Genomic DNA, 20,882 nt, shown 5'->3' on the forward strand with positions numbered 1-20,882 from the left:
AAAAGTGAAAATGGTATCTCAGTATATTTGAATAGCATTTTTCTTCTGAGTGAAATAGAGTAGCTTCTACATGTTTAAAAGACAAAGTTGTGTTTTCTTTTCTGTGAATTGTTGTTTACATTCTTCATTTTTTGGTGTATCTGTGTGGGGCATTGGACTTTCATTGATTTGTGGAAGCTTTTTATATATTAAACCATAAACTAATTTATCTGAGATATGAATTGTAAATATTTTTCTCAAAACTGCTTTGTCTTTTAACTCTTTTTACAATTTTTTTTCTAGGATAAGTATTTTCTACATAGTTGAATAGAACAGTCTGCTCTTTTGTGGTTTCTGAATTTTTAAATCATACTTAGGTATTTCTTCTTTTATTTATGTTTTCTTTTAGTACTTTCGTTTTATTTTTTTAGTGTTTAAATCTTTGATCCTTCTGGAATTATTTTGGTGTAAAATATGACGTGAATGTCCAGCCTTTCTTTTATGGAACTATTCAGTGTTTCCAACATAATTTTGAAAATTAGGTTGATAAAGCTATAATTTAGATTCAGTAAAATTCACACTTTTTAGATGACATTTCTCTGAGTTTTCACAATTGCATAATGCCATTGATTGAATAATTCATTTTCTTACCATGGATTTGAAATGCTACCTTAACCACTGAATAAATCCCCCTGTATGTTTTAGATAAGTTCTGTTCTTTCCATTTAGCCATGTTGAATTGCTTGTCGATTCATATGCAAGCATATGCTATTGAATTTATGTCTTAATGAAAGACATATGCCATGTCTTGATTAACACCATTGAGTTTATGTCTTAGTATCTGCTAAGGCTTGTACCTTCTCATTAATCTTTTTGCTTCTTTCAGAAATTTCCTGGATAGTCTTACTTATTTTTCTATATGAGCTTTAGACTCAATTTGTTTAGCATGAAATCATGGCAGTATTTTACATGGGACTTTATAGTTGAACTTAGGTGAATTAATAACTTGATAATATTGAATCTCCCTACCCAAGAACACAGTATATCTTACCATTTGTTTGAATTTTTGTGTGTGTTCCTCAGGAGTGTATTAAAATTATTTTTATAGAAATCTGGCACATTTGTTGATAAGCTTATTCCATATTTTATCTCTTTTGTCAATATTTTAAGGGGAGTTCTTTCTACCATTGCATGTTCTAACTAATGATTATTTGGTTACATTAGAGCCAAATAATTTTTGTTTATTAACTTTTTATGTGGCCTGAATTTACATATCATGTATAATGTTTGGATTTTCCACGGAAATAGTAATCTGCAGATGCTTTTCTTCTCCAGTGTTTGTATTTTTATTTCCTCTTCCTATCTAATTGCATTGGCTAGTACTTCCAATTAGGATGATAAAGAAAATTCACATCGTTTTGTTGACTTTAAGAGGCATGCTTTTATGTTTATGATTAAGTATTGTGTTAGCTTCTGCGACATAGCTGTATTTTATAATGTTAAATAAGTGTCTACTGTTTTTGATAAATGTAATTATCAAGAATGAAAATTGAACCGACCAAATGATTTTTTTAAATTTATGAAGATGTATAATTTTTCACTTGACCTATTGCTTTGGTAAATCTATTTATTAATAGATTTTCTAATATTGTATCCCTAAATGATCTATTTTATTACTAGATTTTCTAATATAACATTCCTGGAATAAATCCCATTTGGTCATGTTTTATCATTTCTTTATTTTTTGTTGAATTCAACTTGCTAAACACTTATTGAGGAATTAGTATTGATAATCCTAAAATGAGGTTGGTCTAGTTTCTTTTATATTTTTATTACAAAATATTACACATAGAAGAGTATATATAAATACGTAAAACTTACAGAATAGCAAACACTCATATGCTTCCACCCAGTGAAAGATACAAAACCCACCCTTGGTTTTCTTTGTTGTTTTACCACCTATAAAAGTATTCTCTAGCCAGAGTGGTGATGCACACCTGTAATCCCAGCTACTCAGGAGTCTAGGGCAGGAGGATCACTTGAACCCAGGAGGTGGAGGTTGCAGTGAGCCAAAGATCACACTGCTGCACTCCAGCCTGGAAGACAGATCGAGACTCTGTCTCAAAGAAAGCAATAGATTGCTTAATTTTGCTTGTTTGAAACCCTGTTATAATAGAGTTAAACTACATGTACTCTTATGTGACTGGCTTTCCTTGAACAATGCTGTTTTTAGAGATTGAGCCATGTTGATCAGTGTATTATGCATTCCCTTCCACAGCTGTACACAACATAATGATTGAGTTAAATATTTGTGTTGAGTCTATCCCAAATTGGCTTGTTTTTCCATTTCTATAAGTCATCATTTTTTTTGTCCTTCTGGAGTGTGTTAAAAAGAATATGGATTCTGGAGTCAGGCTGTTTTGTTTCAATCTCAGTTGACATGTACCAGCTATGTGGCAAGTTATTTAACCTCTTTCTGACTCAGTTTCCCCATCTGTAAAATGGGAGCTAAAATACCTACTACCTCACAGGATTCGTGAAAGCTTTCAAATGAATTCATGAATGGGAAGCACTTGGGGCAGTGCCTGGCAGACTGTGAGTTCTATAACTGTTTGTGGTATGACTATACCACTATGCAATCATAATGACAACGTATTACTAGACTGGTGAAAGCTGAGTTTGTTTCTCGTTTTGGAGATGTTATAAATAATGCTGCCATGTACCTTCCTATGCTTGCCCCCACGTCACATAAACGAGGAATGAAGTGGCTTGGACAGAGGATATGTGTCTTCAACTTTACTAGGCTATATTAACTTGTTCTCCAAAGTAATTGTGCCAATTTACATTCCCATCCATGTAGTATCAGAGTTTCTCTTGCTCTACATTTTTGCCAGCTTGTCTTCGTAGGCTTTAACATTTTGTCAGTTTGGTAAGTATAAAATTGTATTTGAGTATTAATTTGCATGTTTCATATTTGTATTGGCCATTTGATTTTTGTTTTGTGTTTGAGATGGAGTCTACTCTGTCACCCAGGCTGGCGTGCAGTGGTGCAATCTCGGCTTATGGCAACCTCCGCCTCCCAGGTTCAAGCGATTCTCCTGCCTCAGCCTTCTGAGTAGCTGGGATTACAGGTGCCTGCCACTGCACCCGGCAAAGTTTTGTGTTTTTAGTAGAGATAGGGTTTTGCCATGTTGGCCACACTGGTCTGAAACTCCTGACCTCAAGTGATCTGTACACCTTGGCCTCCCAAAATGCTGGGGATTGCAGGTGTGAGCCACCACACTTGCCTGATTATTATTATTATTTTTTTTGAGACAAGGTCTGGTTCTATCACCCAGATTTGAGTGCAGTGGCACGATCTCGGCCCTCTGCAGCCTCTACCACCCAGGCTCAAGCTACCCTCCCACCTCAGCCTACTGAGTTGCTGGGACTACAGGCATGCACCACCACACCCAGCTAATTTTTGTATTTTTTATAAAGACAGGGTTTTGCCATGTTGCTCACGCTGGTCTCAAAGTCGTGATTTCAAGCGATCTGCCCACCTCAGCCTCCCAAAGTGTTTGGATTATGGGTGTGAGCCACCACACTCAGCCAGCCATTCAATTTGTATATAAAATGCCTGTTTGCCACCATCCTATTTTTAGATTGAGCTGTTTGATTTTTCTTATTCATGTCTAGATCCTTTTTATGTGTTGCAAATAGCTTCCCCACCACCATAGCTTTGCGCTTCACTCTTTATGTCTTTTAATAAACAAAAGGTATTGATTTTAATGTAATCAAGATTGCACATCATTCCCTTTATGGTTGATGATTTTTCATGTGAATTATGAAGAAATCCTGGCTGGGCATAGTGGCTCACAGCTGTAATCCTAGCACTTTGGAAGGCCAAGGTGGGTGGGTCACTTGAGCCCAGGAGTTTGAGACCTGCCTGGGCAATATGGCGAAACCCTTTCTCTAAAAAAAAAAAAAAAAAATTAGCAGGGTGTGCTGGTGGGTGTCTGTAGTCCCAACTACTTGGGGAGCTGAGGTAAGAGGATTATTTGAGCCCAAAAGTTTGAGGTTACAGTAAGCTATTAATAGCACTACTACACTCCAGCCTGGGCAACACAGCAAGACCCTGTCTTAATCAATCAATGGAAAGAAACAAATTCTTTCCTACCCTAAGGCCATGAAGATATCTTTTATATTCTCTTCTAAAGCTTTATAGTTTTGCCTTTCACATTTAGATTTTTTCTGGTAACAACCTTATTGAAATATAATTGAAACCCATACAATTCATAGTAGATACCTCAAGGTTTTTAGTTTATTCACAGTTACACAACCGTCACCACAATTAATTTTAGAACATTTCAACACCTTGAAAAGGAGCCTCAAGCCCTTTAGCAGTCACCACAAACTGCCTAGCACTTGGTAACCACGGATCCACTTTCCATGTCTATATGGAAATATAGACATGGAAATGTTTCATATAAATGAAGTCATGTGATACTGGTTCTTTTGTAACTGTTTCTTTCACTTAGCGTAATGTTTTCAAGGTTCATCCATGGCGTAGCATGTATCAGTACTCCTTTCTTTTTATTGCCACACTTAGGTCGTTAATCCACTGAAAAGTACTTTTCTGTATGGTGTGAGGTAGGCGTACAGTTTTTTTGCCCACACCTCCCGATGTCCCAGGATGATGTTTTTAAGAGGTTGCCTTTTTCTCACTGCTCTGTTCTGCTACCTTTGTCAACATAAAGTGTCCATTTATTTGTAGGTCTGATCCTGGGGATTCTATTACAATGGTGTCTTTGTATCCCCATACCAATGTCATACTATTTGGATTAATGTAGTTTTACAGTATGGCTTGGTAATAAGTAGATCAAGTCACAGACAACAGTAAGTCGTTCTGCATAAAGCTTATCTTGGCTATTCTTGGTCCTTTGCAATTTCACAAAAATTTCAGAAACAGCTTGTCAAGTTTTACTTAAACTTGTTGGGATTTTGATAGTGCTAGTATTGAATGTAAGGACCAATGTGGGAGAATGTAATATCTTTATAATACTGAGTCTTTCCATTCATGAATATGGTATACCCTTTTATTTAATTGTTCTTTAATTTTTTCTAATTTTTTCCTTTTAAAAATTTATTGAGGTGAAAGTCACATCATGTGAAATTAACCGTTTTAATTTTTGAGACGGAGTTTCGCTCTTGTTGCCCAGGCTGGAGTGCAATGGCACAATCTCAGCTCACTGCAACCTCTGCCTCCCACGTTCAAGTGATTCTCCTGCCTCAGCCTCCTGAGTAGCTGGGATTACAGGCATGTGCCACCCCACCCAGCTAATTTTGTATTTTTAGTAGAGATGGGGTTTTGCCATGTTGGTCAGGATGGTCTCAAACTCCGACTTCAGGTTATCCCCCGCCCCCCTCAGCCTCCCAAAGTGCTGGGATTATAGGCATGAGCCACTGTGTCTGGCAAAAGTAACTGTTTTAAAGTAAACAAATTCAGTGGCATTTTGTACACTCACAATATTGTACTGCCACCACCTCTTTACAGTTCCAAAATGTTTCCATCACTCCAAAGTACAATATCTTCCCATGAAGCAGTTTTCACTCATGTTCCCTCCCACCATCCCTTGCTGTCTTAGTCCATTTTGTGTTGCTATAAAGGAATACTTGAGGCTGAATAGTTTATAAAGAAAGAAAGTTTTATTTGGCTTCCAATTCTGTTGGCTGGAAAGTTCAAGATTGGGCATCTGCACGTGGTGAGGACTTCATAGTGGAAGATAAAGGGAAACTAGCATGTTCAGAGATCACATGGTGAGAGAGGAAGCAAGAGAGAGGAGGAGGAGGTACCACCTGATGGGCTCTTTTTAAATAACCAGCTCTTGCAGGAACAGAGTGAGAACTCACTCACCCTGAGGGAGGGCAGTAATCTATTCAGGAGGGATCCATGGGATGGATCCCATGACCCAAGCACCTCCTGTAAGGCCCCACCTCCAACACTGGGGATCAAATTTCAATGTGAAACTTGATGGAAACAAACCATGTCCAAACCGCAGCATTTGGCAACCACCAAGCTGCATTCTGCCTCAATGGCTTTATCAGTTCTGCTTATCCAATCATGTCTTATAATTTTCTCCTGTAGTAGCCTTATATATCTTTTGTTAGATTTATTCCTAAAGAATCTTTAATTTATTGTCAGACATGTTAAATATGTATTATGAAACATACAAACATTCTATATGTTATGCAACCAATAAGCTTTGTATAAAAGCAGAAAGAATAGCATAGTGAATCCCCTAGTAACTGTCACCACCAGAATAATAATCAGCTCATGGCCAATGATGGCTTACCTCCTTCCCCAGGTATTTCCCACAGCCAGGTTACTTTGATACAATTCCAGACACAATGTCATTTCCTCCCCATTTCAGTATTTATTTCCAAGTGATACAGAATCTTTAAAAAACACAACCACAATGCCATACATTGTGATTACTGACAAGCCTTTTTCATCTCTTTTTAAAAATAACATTTTTATTGAGCTTCAATTCATATGCCATTCAATTTGTCTATTTAAGGTGTATAATGCACTTGTTTTTAGTATATTTGCAGAGTTGTATAGTCATCACTGCATCATGGACGTGTTTCCATTTCTCTTGGGTACATACCTAAGAGTGGAACTACTGGGTTGTCTGGTATCTCTGTTTAACCTTTGGAGGAACTAACAGAATGTTTTCAAAAATGGCTGCACCTTTATTTATTTATTTATTTATTTTGAGATAAGGTCTCACTCTTTTGCCCAGGCTGGAGTCCAGTGGTGTGATCAGGGCTTACTGCAGCCTTGACCTTCCAGGTTCAAGTAATCCTCCCAAATAGATGGAACCACAGGTGTGCACGATCATACCCAGCTATTTTTTTTTTCATTTTTTGTAGAGATGGGGGTCTCACAATGCTACCCAGGCTGGTCTCAAACTCCTGAGCTCAAGCAATCTGCCCGCCAGGGCCTCCCAAAATGCTGGGATTATAGGTGTGAGCCACCATGCCCAACCTACACCATCTTATATTCCCACCAACAATGGATGAGAGTTCTCATTTTTTGACTTCCTTGCCAATACGTATTTTCTGACATTTTCCCTAGTGGGGGCCTCAGGCTGCTTACACTCATAGTGGGAGGGAAAGGGAAGCTAGAGTGTACAGAGATCACATGGTGTAAGAGGGAGCAAGAGAGACAGGAAGGGAGGGATGGGGGTAGGTGTGAAGTGGCAGCTCACTGTGGTTTTGAGTTGCATTTTCTTCTCTCATCTCTTAAAATATAGGTTCTCTTGCTGTTTTCTTGGACAAATGTTGAAGAAACTAGCTAGATTTTCCTGTAGCATCTCCTAGTCTGGATTAAGGTCATTGCATACTAACTACAGCATTGTTTAGTGTATTTTCCATTCCGCACTGTTCTTTGAATTGGAAGTTAGATCCAAACCTGTGCTCCCTGAGTACTAGGCACCGGTCACCTGTGGCTATGTGTTTAAACAAATTAAAATTAAATACAAATTTCAGTTCCTCAGTCTCGCCACATTTCAAGTACTAAGAGGCCTCACCTGTGGCTAGAGGCTACTGTGCTAAACAGTGAAGCTATCACACATTTTCATCTTGCCAAAAGATTCTATTCAGCAGCACTGACTTAGGGGCTTCATCAGAGTCAGCTCTGTGGGATTTCAGTCTTTTAAAACTCGAGATTTACTTTATGAGTGGGAATAATGTCCATTTAAGTTTCATGTGTTTTTAATTAAAATGTGTACGCTCCAGTTGTTGGGTGCAATGGTCTACATGTATAAGTTGATTATGGTGTTTTATTTTTTATGTCCCATTGAGGGTTTTTTTGCCATTGCTTTCTGTCAGTTTCTATCAGAGAGAGGCTAGCTATGATCCCTCACTATGGGATTGTTTTAGTAAACTATGATATAGTAAGCGCAAATAGTGAAATACTCTGCAGTTCTAAAAAGTAATGAGAAATATCTCCCTAAACAACTTCCAAATGAGCTCCAGAAAAGACAAGATGGAAAAATAGCATGCAGAGTTTGTAAACATTTACCTAAGAAAGGAGGAAAACAAATCTATAGATAAATTGCTTATATTTTAAAAAGAAACTGTTTTAGCAATTTTAACTTTTTTTTTTGAGACAGAGTCTAGCTCTGTCACCAGGCTGGAATGCAGTGGTGTGATCTCAGCTCACTGCAACCTCCACCTCCCGGGTTCAAGCAATTCTCCTGCCTCAGCCTCCTGAGTAGCTGGGATTACAGGCACCTGCCACCATGCCCAGCTAATTTTTGTATTTTTAGTAGAGATGGGGTTTCACCATGTTGGCCAGGATGGTCTCGATCTCTTTACCTTGTGATCTACCTGCCTCAGCCTTGCAAAGTGCTGGGATTACAGGTGTGAGCCACCAAACCTGACCAGAAATTTTAACTTTTTAAAATTTTCATTTCATTTTTTACTTTTTGTAGAGATTGGGTCTTGCTTTGTTGCCCAGGCTGGTTTCAAACTCTTGGCCTCAAGTGATCCTCCTGCCTCAGCCTCCCAAAGTGCTGGGATTACACGTGAGAGCCACTGCACCTGGACCAATTTTAACATTTAAAAAATAGTTGTTTACAGGAGGAGGAAGAAAGAGAATGGAGAGAAAAGGGTAAAGACAGGAGCTAGTTCTTTGAATATGCCCTATTTTATTTCTTGCTATCATTAAATATTCTACATACTTATAAAACAAAATTAAATTTAAAAATCAATCCACTGACATAAACAGTAAAATGAAAAAAAAAAATGTGCATCTGGTTGTTAGAAAGAGAGATTGACTAGTTCAAGTGAACCTAAAAAACATAGTAATGTGTCTCTACAACTCCAGGGAGGTTTACCCTGAGGACGAAGAATTCAAAAAATTTTAGACAGTTTCTAATAATCACATTGGTGACAATGTTGGTGTTATTTTGAGACTGTTTTGTGTGTATTGTTTATAAAGCCAATGAAAAATTGCTTATGTCATTGAACTGGAATTTTTGGACAGGAGAAAAGGAGAAGAGATAGAACACTAAGGTTAAGGCTGGGTATGGTGGCTCACACCTATAATGCCAGCATTTTGGAAGACCAGGGTCGTGTATCACTTCAGGTCAGGATTTCAAGACCAGCCTGGCCAACATGGTAAAAACCCTGTCTCTGCTGAAAATACAAAAATTAGCCGGGCATGGTGGCCCACACCAGTGGTCCCAATTTCTTGGGAGACTGAGGCAGGAGAATCACTTGAACCCAGGAGGTGGAGGTTGCAATGCTGAGATCACGTTATTGCACTCCAGCCTGGGCAACAGAGCAAGACTCGGTCTCAAAAAAAAAAAAAGGGTTAACTGTCATCATGGCATGAAACAACAAACACATGTAAACTGTGAATTTGCAATGATATTAAAAACTCATTGTCACCTTGGGAGGATGCAGCGGGACTAACTCATTATTCTGAAAACGAGCAAATCAAACATTTATCCTCCCTTTCCTTTACAAGCCGTAGCACAGGGCAACCAAATAGTTAATAAGGGAAATTTCTCTTTATAGAACAGTCTCATCTAATGAATGAAGGTTTGCTAGAACTGGAATATCCAACTCCTAAGAAAATATGGATTTGGGCAGTGTGAATCAGAGAACACTGACATCCTAAAAAGACAGCCAGCCCTCGTGTGTCTCCTTCTGGAAATGTACCTCCCTGCCTAGGAAGCCTTTTTTATTTTTTGCCAAAACAAATCAATCTTGTATCTGTTCGGACCTCTAATTCAAACGACCAGTTTGCAGGAAATGCAGGAGAGAGACAAATGTGCTAAATGACTCCTTAAGAAAGCAATGACCAAAACCCAGAGTGTGGGAAATTCTATAGGACAAATTGTCCAATTTCCTCTGCATAAATTGCAAGAAAGAAATGGACGGAACCTATAGAACAAAAGGGACTTGAGAGACACGTTGGCTAAATGCAATGCGTGGACCTTGTATGGATCCTGATTTGAATAAACCAATTGCAAAAGATATATAACTAGAGAAATTTGAACACTGGATATTATAATTAGTATTAAGGAATTACGGTGTTCTTTATGATCATGGTGTTGTGATTACATATAGATATATATGTGCCTGTATATTTTTAGAGTTCCTATGTTTTAGAGATACCTAGTAAAATATTTACAAATAAAGTGATATAACGTTTTGTGATTTACCTCAAAATAACTCAGTTCTGGAGTAGTGGAACATAGCTGGAATAAGAGAAGGCCTAAGTTCATATTTGTTGAAGCTGTGTATATTGGGTTTATTGTGCTTTTGTTAGTTTTGTGTATGAGAAATTTTCAAAATATCTTTAACTGTATATATTTACAGGAAAAATATATTTAAAGAAATATATGAAGTAAAAAATAGTACTGATGGCACACAGATAATGAGCATCCATGTAAAGGAAGTCTTCAAATAGTGGAGCTTGGGCAATCAAGGCTCAGGGTCTATGTAGGGTTTGCAAACTCTCCTCTGCCCTAGGCATCCCCCAGACCCCCTCCCATGTTTCTGTGGGGCAACCCAGTGAAACTCTCAACCCCTACTGAGGAAATCAACTCAATTTTACATATTGAGGTTTCTTATAACATTTCCCTTAAACAAAGGATTTTGAAGTTTCGAATAAAATTCAAAAATGACAGCTTCAGGGCTTATCATTCACCCTCTTCTCCCCTTAAAAAAACAGCCCCTACTCTTCCTCCAGAACTTTAGGGCAGTTGCCAAAACAGCTGGCTAAGTTTAACCTGCAAGAACTGTGGCTCACATTCAAACTGCTGTCCTCTCAGTGGGAAAGTTCTGTTCCCCATCTGTATTAGTCAGGATAAGCAGCCTTCAGCTACAATAACAAACAGCCCCAAAACTGAGAAGTTTCTCATAACAGGAGTTTATTTCTTGCTAACACAAAGTCTGCTGTGGATCTGGATGACCCTTCAAGATGTCTCTCCTCTAGGTGATGGCTCAGGAATCCAGGCTATTTTGATCTTGTGGCTGGTCCATTCAACAAGAGAAATTCTTAGTCACTGCAGTATCAAAGAAATTTTATATATATATAAAAATTTCTTTGATATATATATATATCAGATATATATATCTTTTTGATATATATATATCTTCTTTGAGAGATATATATATATATCTCAAAGAAGTTCTAATAACATTGGACGGGTCTTGCACAAATGTCACTTCTATTTACAGCCAGTTGGCCAGAAGTAGTCAAGCAACTCCACCTAACTGCAAGGGCGTTTGTGAATATGGGGAAGCCCATGGAAGAGCTGGCAGGCATTTCCATCTCTACCATGGCATCTGACCACCTTTCCACATATTGTGGCCTCCCTGTCATCTCCCCACCCCCCACTCCACTCCACATACTGGGTCAAGCATTTGATTATGTAGAAGATGATGTGGTCAGATCATCCCTGAGTACATGATACTTCCAAAATAATGGTCCTGGTTTGAGTGTTTCCTTGATTCCCTTGCTTTTAGATGAGCAAGAGGTCTAAACCACCCAAGACAAAGAGTGGCTTGCTGCAGAGGCTGCAGACTAGTGTCCTGCAAGGGTAAATTGTGTGACAGGACTGCGTATATAATTCCAAACTTCTGATTTAAATAATCAGAAGGTCTGGCAACACACAGACCTGTATGTGTGCCTGATGTCAACCAGCAGACAGCAGCTACACCCCTGAGATGGCCGTTCATTCCCGGGTCTAACCCAGTCCCCATCACCTCACAGTCACCGTAACTGCCAGAACCCTGTAACAGACAGAGTCTGTGATCCTCGCACCATGGGTATGCACAGTTAGGATCCTCCACTGTTTTATCACCCCAAAGATGGAGTTCTTTCGTAGATGTAACTTAATTTGATTTAATGTTCTTAGGTGTGATTGAAGATCTCTTTAATTTCCTCCCTCTTATTTAATCTGGGTTTAATGCTCTCTTTATGATAAATCTCAATTATATTTTGGTCAAGGCTGAATCACTCCAGTTTCTTCATAACCCTTCTCCCTTATGTCCCAATATTCATGCCTTTGACGGTTCATGTCAGTCTTATTGGGACACTCTCGTTTTCCCATGCCCTTTAAAAGATAACTGGAAATCAACAGACAAAGAAATTGAGGTGTTAGAACTGAAATATTGCAACAAGCAAAACTCTAGCCTGAAGTGAATGGAGTGTGCTCTGACCTTTGCAAGTTAAAAATCATTGTCATGTTACTTAATCTACAAGGTTTTGTCAAACTTCTTTGGGATTCAAGTCACATAAGTTCCTAGGCTGACTGCAGGAGTACGCCGCGCTCCCATCCTTAGGACCAGGCTAAGAGAGAAGCTCCGTTAATCTCGTATCCTCTGCCTGTAGCAACCTGACTGAGCTATTTCTGGGTCCACCTCTAGACATTGTTTCAGAAACCAACCCACCTCCAGCTTAATATGAGCTCATTGACTCCTAATCAGACTTTTTGCTTTACTATGTTTCTATTTATTTATTTATTTATTGCATTTTAGGTTTTGGGGTACATGTGCAGAACATGCAAGATAGTTGCATAGGTACACACATGGCAGTGTGTTTTGCTGCCTTCCTCCCCTTCACCCACATTTGACATTTCTCCCCAGGCTATCCACTATGTTTCTATTTCTAATAATCGTGATTACTGATACTAGCAATGATGAAAGCAAGCACTCACTGAGTTTAAATTGTGCCTGCCATTGTTCCATGTGCTTTACCCGGTTCTGGTGAAACTGACAACCCTATGAGGTAAGTACAATTATCATTCCATTTTATAGAGATGAAACAGAGACTTGGGACTCTCCCAAGCTTGTACTGCCAGGAAGCAACAAAGATGGGATTTGAACTTGGAAAGACTCATGTTCCAAAGTCTTAATCATTATGCTATAAGTCTTCATTATTATTCTTAATCATTATGTTATGCTAAATGTGGTACAGCCTGGGAATACTTGGGATTACTAAAATATTTTTTTTTTTTAGACAGTGTCTCATTCTGTTGCCTAGACTGGAGTATAGTGGTGCAATCATGGCTCACTGCAGCCTCAGCCTCCTGAGGTTCAGGTGATCCTCCCATCTCTGCCCCACAAGCAGCTGGGACTACAGGCACACACCACGACACCCAGCTAGTTCGTGTATTTTTAGTAGAGACAGAGTTTCACCATGTTTCTTAGGCTAGTCTTAAACTCCTGGGCTCAAGTGATCCCCCAACCTTGGCCTCCCAAAGTGCTGGGATTACAAACATGAGCCATCACACCTAGCCTGGAATCACTAAAATAGTGTTTTATCTAAATGCATTGTTTTGAATGTTAGGTTGCTAGTGATTATAGCTCTTCTAGCTCCCTTTGGCTAGTGTAGGGAGACATCTGGTGGCCGTTCTGTTTTTTTTTTTAAACTTTTTATTATGGAAAACTTCAAATGTATATAAAGTCAACAGAGTAGTATCATAACCCCCTCTCCCCACCACCTGGCTTTAGCAATTAATATTCTGTGGTTCCGTTTTTATTCATACCTCCAGCCAATCCCCACCTCTTCACCACTTATTTTTTACAGTTCTTTTTCAAAATTAAAATTCACATAGTGAAATGCACACAATTTTAACAATTTATCTTGACCCCATGTCACCCACGGCCACATCACGATATGGAATGTTTCCATTACTCCAAAAATGTCCTTGGCCTGACAACTCCCCAACTAGGCAACAATTGTTCTGATTTTTCACTGTGGATTAGTTTTGCTTGTCCCAGAGTGCCATATCAATGGAATCCTACAGTATGACTCTTTTGTGTCTGGGTTCTTTCAAACTCAGCATAATGTCTGGGAGAGTCATCCATGCTGTTGCATGTACCCATTATTTCTCTTTTATTGCTGTCCTCCTTCTATTGTACAGATGGGCCACAGCCATTCTTCAGTTGATGGGGATTTGGATTGTTTCCAGTTAGGGGCCATTCTGAATAAGGTTGAGCATGAGTTGAACTTCATGTTCAAGTCTTTTTGTGGACGTATGTTTACATTTCTCTTGTGTAAATACTTAGGAGTGGAATTGCTGGATCAAAGAATAGAGCCACGGTTAACTTCATTAGAAGCTGCCAGATCTTTTCCCAAAGTGATTCTCTTTGCCTTCCTACCAGCAGCGTAAGAGAATTCTGTGTGCCCCGCGTCCTCGCCAGTATTTGGTGTTGTCAGTGTTTTTAACTGTTCTGAGGTTCCGAACAGTTCTGTTTTAATTTTAGCTGTTCTGGTATCTCATTGTGGTTTTGTGTTTTCCCGATGACTAACAATGTTGACCATTTTTCTATGTGTTTATTGCCAATTTGTCTGTCTTCCTTTGTGAAATATCCATTTAAGTCTTTTGCCAAATTTTCGTTTTTCTTTTTTTCTATTGGACTGTTTATTCTGGATTCAAATTCTTCGCTGCTATATATTTTGTGAATATTTTCTACTGGTCTGTGACTTGCCTATTTTCTTAACAGTGTCTCCTAATGAGAAGCTTTATATTTGACAAAGTCTGATTTCTTGTTTTGTTTATTATTATTTTTTCCTGGCTCTCATCTAAGAAAACTTTGCCTTCCTCTGGTTACAAATATAGTCTCCCCCCACCAAAAAAAAACCAAAAAACAAAGATAGTCCCCTTGTTTACTTCCAGTAGCTTTATATAGATTTTTAATTTGCACTTAGGTCTAAGCTGCATCTCAAGTTTATGTATGTGTGTGTGTGTAGTGTGTAGTGTAATGTAACATAGGGACTGAAATACATTTTTACTTTCTTTTTCTTTTATATTTATATATTTTTAAATAGAGATGAGAGTCTCCCTGTGTTTCCCAGGCTGGTCTCCAACTCCTGGCCTTAGGCCGGCCTCCCACCTTAGCATCCCAATGTGCTGGGATTACAGCTGTGAGCCACCACACCCAACTGCAGTTTTTTTCTTTATAAATATCTAGTTGTTCCTGCACTATTGGATAGAAATGTTTTCCATTGCACTGAATTGACACACAGTCTTATTAAACAGTCTTACTCTAGCTTTGTTTTTCTTTTGCAAGTTGCTTTGGCTGTGCTAGGACCTTTGCATATATCCATATTTGCCAGTTGTTAATTTATTGCCTCTCAGATCCAAATTCACCCTTCATTACCTGCTGGGCATTAACAAACTGCACTCTTGAGGCGTTTCTACTTAAAGTGAACACAATGTCATTTTTGGCACTAGAGGGCGCCGGAGGGACATTGCAATGGCAGGAGGCTTCTCCTCCTGATGTCCTTTGCTATGCTTTGCTTTTTCTTGTGTTGAGGGTGTACTTTCTGCTGCACAGTGATATGTGGGTGGGACACACACTAACTGTGTGCCTAGAGCACATAGTCCCTCAGTGACCTCACAGCTCTGGCCAAGGGCCTGGTGACCACTTTGTTACAGCCCTTGTTACGCAGACATCACACACTCCAGGCTTCATACCTACTACTGTTTTCCCTCTCCCAGTGCACACCTGCCCTCTGGCCGCAGCTTACCTGAGCCCTGGAGAGTTGCTTCCCTTGGTTCCCTCCATGGTCTCCCATCCAGCAGCGGCTCTGCTCAGGAAGGTCATTCCTGTTGCCTGCCCAGTGACTGAACCAGCTCCAGCCCTGGTTTCCTGCCGAGATTCTTTGCCATTCAGTGGGCTACAACCGCATCTCCAGTGAGGTCTGAAGCCCATCCTTGGAGAGGAACAGTCCAAGTTTGTCCTTCCTTAAATACTCCTCTGTAGCAAGAATGTCCCTTTCTGGCCCAAAGTCCCCACCACAAGTGGGAGTTACAAAGTGAGTTTACACAATTAGCATTTGTTGACATAAAGGAAAATTAATTTAAAAAAAGAAAAAGAAAATTCAAGCTTGACTAATCAACATAAAGGAAACATTAATTTAAAAAATGTTTATTGAGTACACGGTTGTCAGGAAAGTAAGTCTGGGTACACTGTCTAGATTCATTTTCCAGCTCCATCTTTTGGCAGGTCTTGGATGTGGCTTATGACAGTCCTGTGCCTTAGTTTCCTCATCTGTATAATGGGCATAATAGTATTTCATAGGGTCAGAACGAAGATCGAATGAAACAGTACAAGTCAAGCATTTAGTAAATACTTGGTTCCTGTCAGCTGCTGCTATTCCTATTTTTTTTTCTTGAGACTGAGTTTCGCTCTTGTTACCCAGGCTGGAGTGCAATGGCACAATCTCGGCTCACTGCAACCTCCGCCTCCTGGGTTCAGGCAATTCTCCTGCCTCAGCCTCCTGAGTAGCTGGGATTACAGGCACGCGCCACCGTGCCCAGCTTTTTGTATTTTTAGTAGAGACGGGGTTTCACCATGTTGACCAGGATGGTCTCGATCTCTTGACCTCATGATCCACCCGCCTCGGCCTCGCAAAGTGCCGATACAAGATCCTACTCATAAAAAATAGGAATAGGCTTGAGCCACCGTGCCCGGCCTATTTCTATTTTTTATGAGTATGATCTTGTATCCCTGACCATATTGTAAGCTCTAAGTGAAGACAGCATAATTTAACGCTGGCTCTTTACTACCCCAAGGTTTAGGATCTTGTTATTTCCATGCATTAGACATGCTATAAATTTTACCAAATAGACGAGTTGCTGAAGAATCTTCTGTTTCCTGTAGAAAGAAGAAGTGAGGAGGAAACACATCCGTCTGCACATGGAAGGGGCGCTGACTGCCCGGGACAAGGTCGGGGTTCAGGATTTTGTGCTACTGGACGCATACACCAGCGAATCTGCCTTTCTTGACAACCTCCGCAAGCGTTTCAGCAAGAATCTCATATACGTAATGTGACCCATTTCTCAGAGGTTTTTCTAGGGTAGTTGTTCCCTTCTTGCCTTCAAGACTTTGATGACTCTGAGTAATATCACTCTATTAGATTAGACATTAATGGGAGATACTGAGGGACCGCTCTTAGATGTACTTCGATCCTTTGTGCTAAGACTTTTATGGTTGCCCATGATAGAAACCCAACTTACACCAGCCTAAGTCACAAAAGGGAATCTCTCCATGCCTGTAACTGTAGGTCCCAGGACTAGACCTACAGTTTCAGACGATGTCTGGAGACTCTTTCTCCATCGCTTTTTTTTTGGCAGAGTCTTGCTCTGTCACCCAGGCTGGAGTGCAGTGGCATGATCTCGGCTCACTGCAGCCTTTGCCTCCTGGGTTCAAACGATTCTCCTGCCTCAGCCTCCTGAGTAGCTGGGACTACAGGTGTGCCCCACCACACCCAGCTAATCTACACCCAGCTAATTTTTGTATTTTTAGTAGAGACAGGGTTTCACCATGTTGGCCAGGCTGGTCTTGATCTCTTGACCTCGTGATCTGCCCACCTCGCCTCCCAAAGTGCTGGGATTACAGAAATGGGTCACCGTGCCTGACCTCTGCTCTGTTTTCTTATGCATCCATTTTCTTATGCATCCATTTTCCTTCTCAGGTGCACAGCAGCAAGATGGTTGCTCTTAGATCCAGGCTGACATTATATCAGCTTAGGGTTGCTGCTGAGAAGTGAGCCCATCCTCTTGGAAAAAACTCTAGTAAATGGCCCAAGCTGACATTAATCAGCTCTGATTCGCCCACTTTGGGTCATGTGCCTGTCTCTGAGCCAATTCCCATGGCTAGAAATGAAGACAGTTCTGATTTGCCAGGCTGGGTTACCAGGCCCACCCCTGGAGATGCGGGGTGGAGTCAGAACCCCAGATGATATAGACTAAGAGTTGGGGAAGAGGGTTCCCCAAAGGAATCTGTTGGGAGAGAGGGGCTGAGATACCAAGCAAGCAAAAATAAGAGCAGTCCACCACACCCCATGCATGGTCAAGGGTCGAGAATGCAGCACTTACCAAACTCTTCTCAGATTGATCTTGTCACATCTAGTTTTTATTCAAAAGCCAGTTTTTATTAAACTCCCGTTTATCAGCACACTCTGATTTGACAGTCAGTTATCAGGCAAATTCCTCTAAGGTAAACTTCACAGTGTCCCTGTGTGTGACGTGGGTGTTTGCCAAGAGTAAATTAGACAGTCAGAAGTGGTTTAAAAATATTTGTCTTATAGTTATTTTGTTGTAATGGTGCTCATGACTTAATCTATATGTTGAAACCAAGGTTACCAGAAGAAATAAATAAGGTGTTTCTTAGAGTGCATATCCCACAGCATAACTTTCAGAATTATCACCCCTAATTGTAGAAAGAGAAAAAAATTAAACTAATTTTATGTGCAGGCAAAGGAAAAATAGCATGGTACAGAGAAGTACAAATGCGAGGGTAGGATCATCATCCTGAAGCTAAATCTTCTGATTTGAACCAATAAATTTCAGAAACTGTCTTCTACCCTGCATTTCTACTGATGGAAATAATATGAAGTTTTAGTAAAAATTCTGTTTTGGTTCTCTGTTTGGTTTTTGTCCTGGAGTTTGGAGACATTAGTTAGAATGATTTTAGTGTGATCCTTGTTGGTTTGTTTAAGATGAGTCTCCCTATGTTGCCCAGGCTAGTCTTGAACTCCTGGGTTCAAGCACTCCTCCTGCCTCAGCCTCCCAAGTAGCTGGGATTACAGGCACACACCACCACACCCAGCTATAGCATAATCGTAATGTAGACTTTAGTGTTTCCTGTATTTGAAACAGCTACAAACTGAGAATCTGAGAATACCAGATGTATTTTCCAAGGAGTATATGAATTTTTTTCTATATAAGAGCTTAGAGCTCTTTGTTTATTCATAATTGTATTTCAAGAAGCCTTATGTTAGTGGTTATATTATAAATATAAGTAAGTACTTGAAAAACATGAATATGAGTAGAGTATAATTCTGAAATCTGGGCATGTAAGTGCCAGTAGTGGGAGCGTCTTGCTCAGTTTTAGAAGGTTGGTTGGTATCCCCTTCCTATTTTCTTGTTTAATTTGGTTTTTCTTTTTTTTTACAGTCTCACTCTGTCACCCAGGCTGGAATGCAGTGGCCTGATCTTGGCTCACTGCAAGCTCTGCCTCTCAGGTTCAAGCAGCTCTCCTTCTTCAGCCTCTTGAGTAGCTGGGATTACAGGCGTGCACCACCACGCCCAGCTAAATTTTTTTGTATTTTTAGTAGAGACGGGGTTTCACCATGTTGGCCAGGCTGGTCTTGGAACTCCTGACCTTAGGTGATCCACCTGCCTTGGCTTCCCAAAGTGCTGGGATTACAGGCGTGATCCACCACACCCAGCCCACCCATCCTACTTTCATTCAATGCCAGAGAGACCTTTATGGACCATAAAACAGTTTACACGCTCCCCTCTTAAAGTTATCTATTCATGTAATAGTTTAGCGAAGTATTTCTCTCTTTTTTGTATCTTCAACTTTTATTTTAACTTCAGGGGTACGTGTGCAGGATGTGCAGGTTTGTTACATAGGTAAATGTGCAGCAGTGGTTTGCTGCGTGGGTCATCCCATCACCTACGTATTAGGCCCAGCATCCGCTAGCTATTCATCCTGGTGCCCTCTCATCTCACCAACAAGCCCCAGTGAGTGTTGTTCCCTCCTCTCCCCAGAAATGTATCCATGTGTTCTCATTGTTTAGTTCCCACTTATTAACAAGAACATGCAGTGTTTGGTTTTCTGTTCCTGCATTAGTTTGCTGAGGATAACGGCTTCCAGCTGCATCCACGTCCCAGCAAAGGACATGATCTCGTTTCTTTTTATGGCTCCATCGTATTCCATGATGCATATGTACCACATTTTCTTTATCCAGCCTATCATTGATTGGCATTTGGGTTGATTCCATGTCTTTGCTGTTGTGAATAGTGCTACAGTGAACACGTGTGTGTGTGTGTGTGTGTGTGTGTGTATCTTTATAATAGGATGATTTATATTACTTTGGGTATGTATCCAGTAATGGGATTGCTGGGTGAAATGGTATTTCTGCCTCTAGATCTCTGAGGAATTGCCACAGCATTTTCCACAATGGTTGAACTAATCTACACTCCTACCAAGAGTGTAAAAGTGTTCCTTTTTCTCTAAAGCCTGGTCAGCATCTGTGTGTGTATGTGTGTGTGTGTGTGTTTTACTTTTTTATAGTTGCCATTCTGACTGGCATGAGATAGTATAGCATCACATTGTGGTTTGGATTTGCATTTCTGTAATGATCAGTGATGTGGAGCTTTTTTCATATGTTTGTTGGCTGCATGTATGTCTTCTTTTTGAGAAGTGTCTTTGTTCCCTTTGCCCACTTTTTAATGGGGTTGTTTTTTCTTGTAAAGTTGTTTAAGTTTCTTGTAGACTCTGGACATTAGCCTTTGTCAGATGGATAGGGTGCAAAACTTCTCTCCCATTCTGTAGGTTGTCTGTTCACTCTGGTGATAGTTCCTTTTGCTGTGCAGAAACTCTTTAGTTAGATCCCATTTGTCAAAGTTTGTTTTTGTTGCAATTGCTTTTGGCGTTTTCATCATGAAATCTTTGTAGGGCAGATGTTTAATTTCAGTAGGGGAGGGTGGTATCTCTGCCATCCACTGCATTTAGAATAAAATCTTAATTTCTCATGGTAGCCCACAGAGCTTGTATGATCCGAGCCTGCTCCATCTTCTACATCCTTTCTTGCTTCTGCCCTCACTCATGGGCTTCAACCACAATGGCCTCCAGTGACCCTAGCCTGCACATGTGTCCCTTCAGCCCGAAATGCCCTTCCTGCCTACTTTGTTCATGGTTGGCTCCTCATCCTCCAAGCCCTGTTCAGATGTCACCTCCTTAAAGAAGTCTTCCCAGACAGGCATGGTGGCTCACGCCTATAATCCCAGCACTTTGGGAGGCCAAGGTGGGCAGACCACCTGAGGTCAGGAGTTCAAGACCAGCCTGGCCAACATGGTGAAACCTCGTCTCTACTA

At 40.2% G+C, this 20,882-nt stretch overlaps 1 protein-coding gene across 1 annotated transcript in view; it reads left to right on the forward strand.

Moving 5' to 3' along the window:
* Positions 1-20,882, forward strand: part of MYO1H (myosin IH) — a 148,592-nt gene that overhangs the window by 63,500 nt on the left and 64,210 nt on the right. The window contains exons 4-5 of the mRNA XM_078338167.1: positions 15,516-15,613; positions 16,657-16,818. Of these exons, the coding sequence (XP_078194293.1) occupies positions 15,516-15,613; positions 16,657-16,818 (260 nt within the window). The remainder of the gene's footprint in view (positions 1-15,515; positions 15,614-16,656; positions 16,819-20,882) is intronic.

This window comes from Callithrix jacchus, chromosome 9, assembly GCF_049354715.1.
Source record: "Callithrix jacchus isolate 240 chromosome 9, calJac240_pri, whole genome shotgun sequence".
In the NCBI taxonomy this organism is placed as follows: domain Eukaryota; kingdom Metazoa; phylum Chordata; class Mammalia; order Primates; family Cebidae; genus Callithrix; species Callithrix jacchus.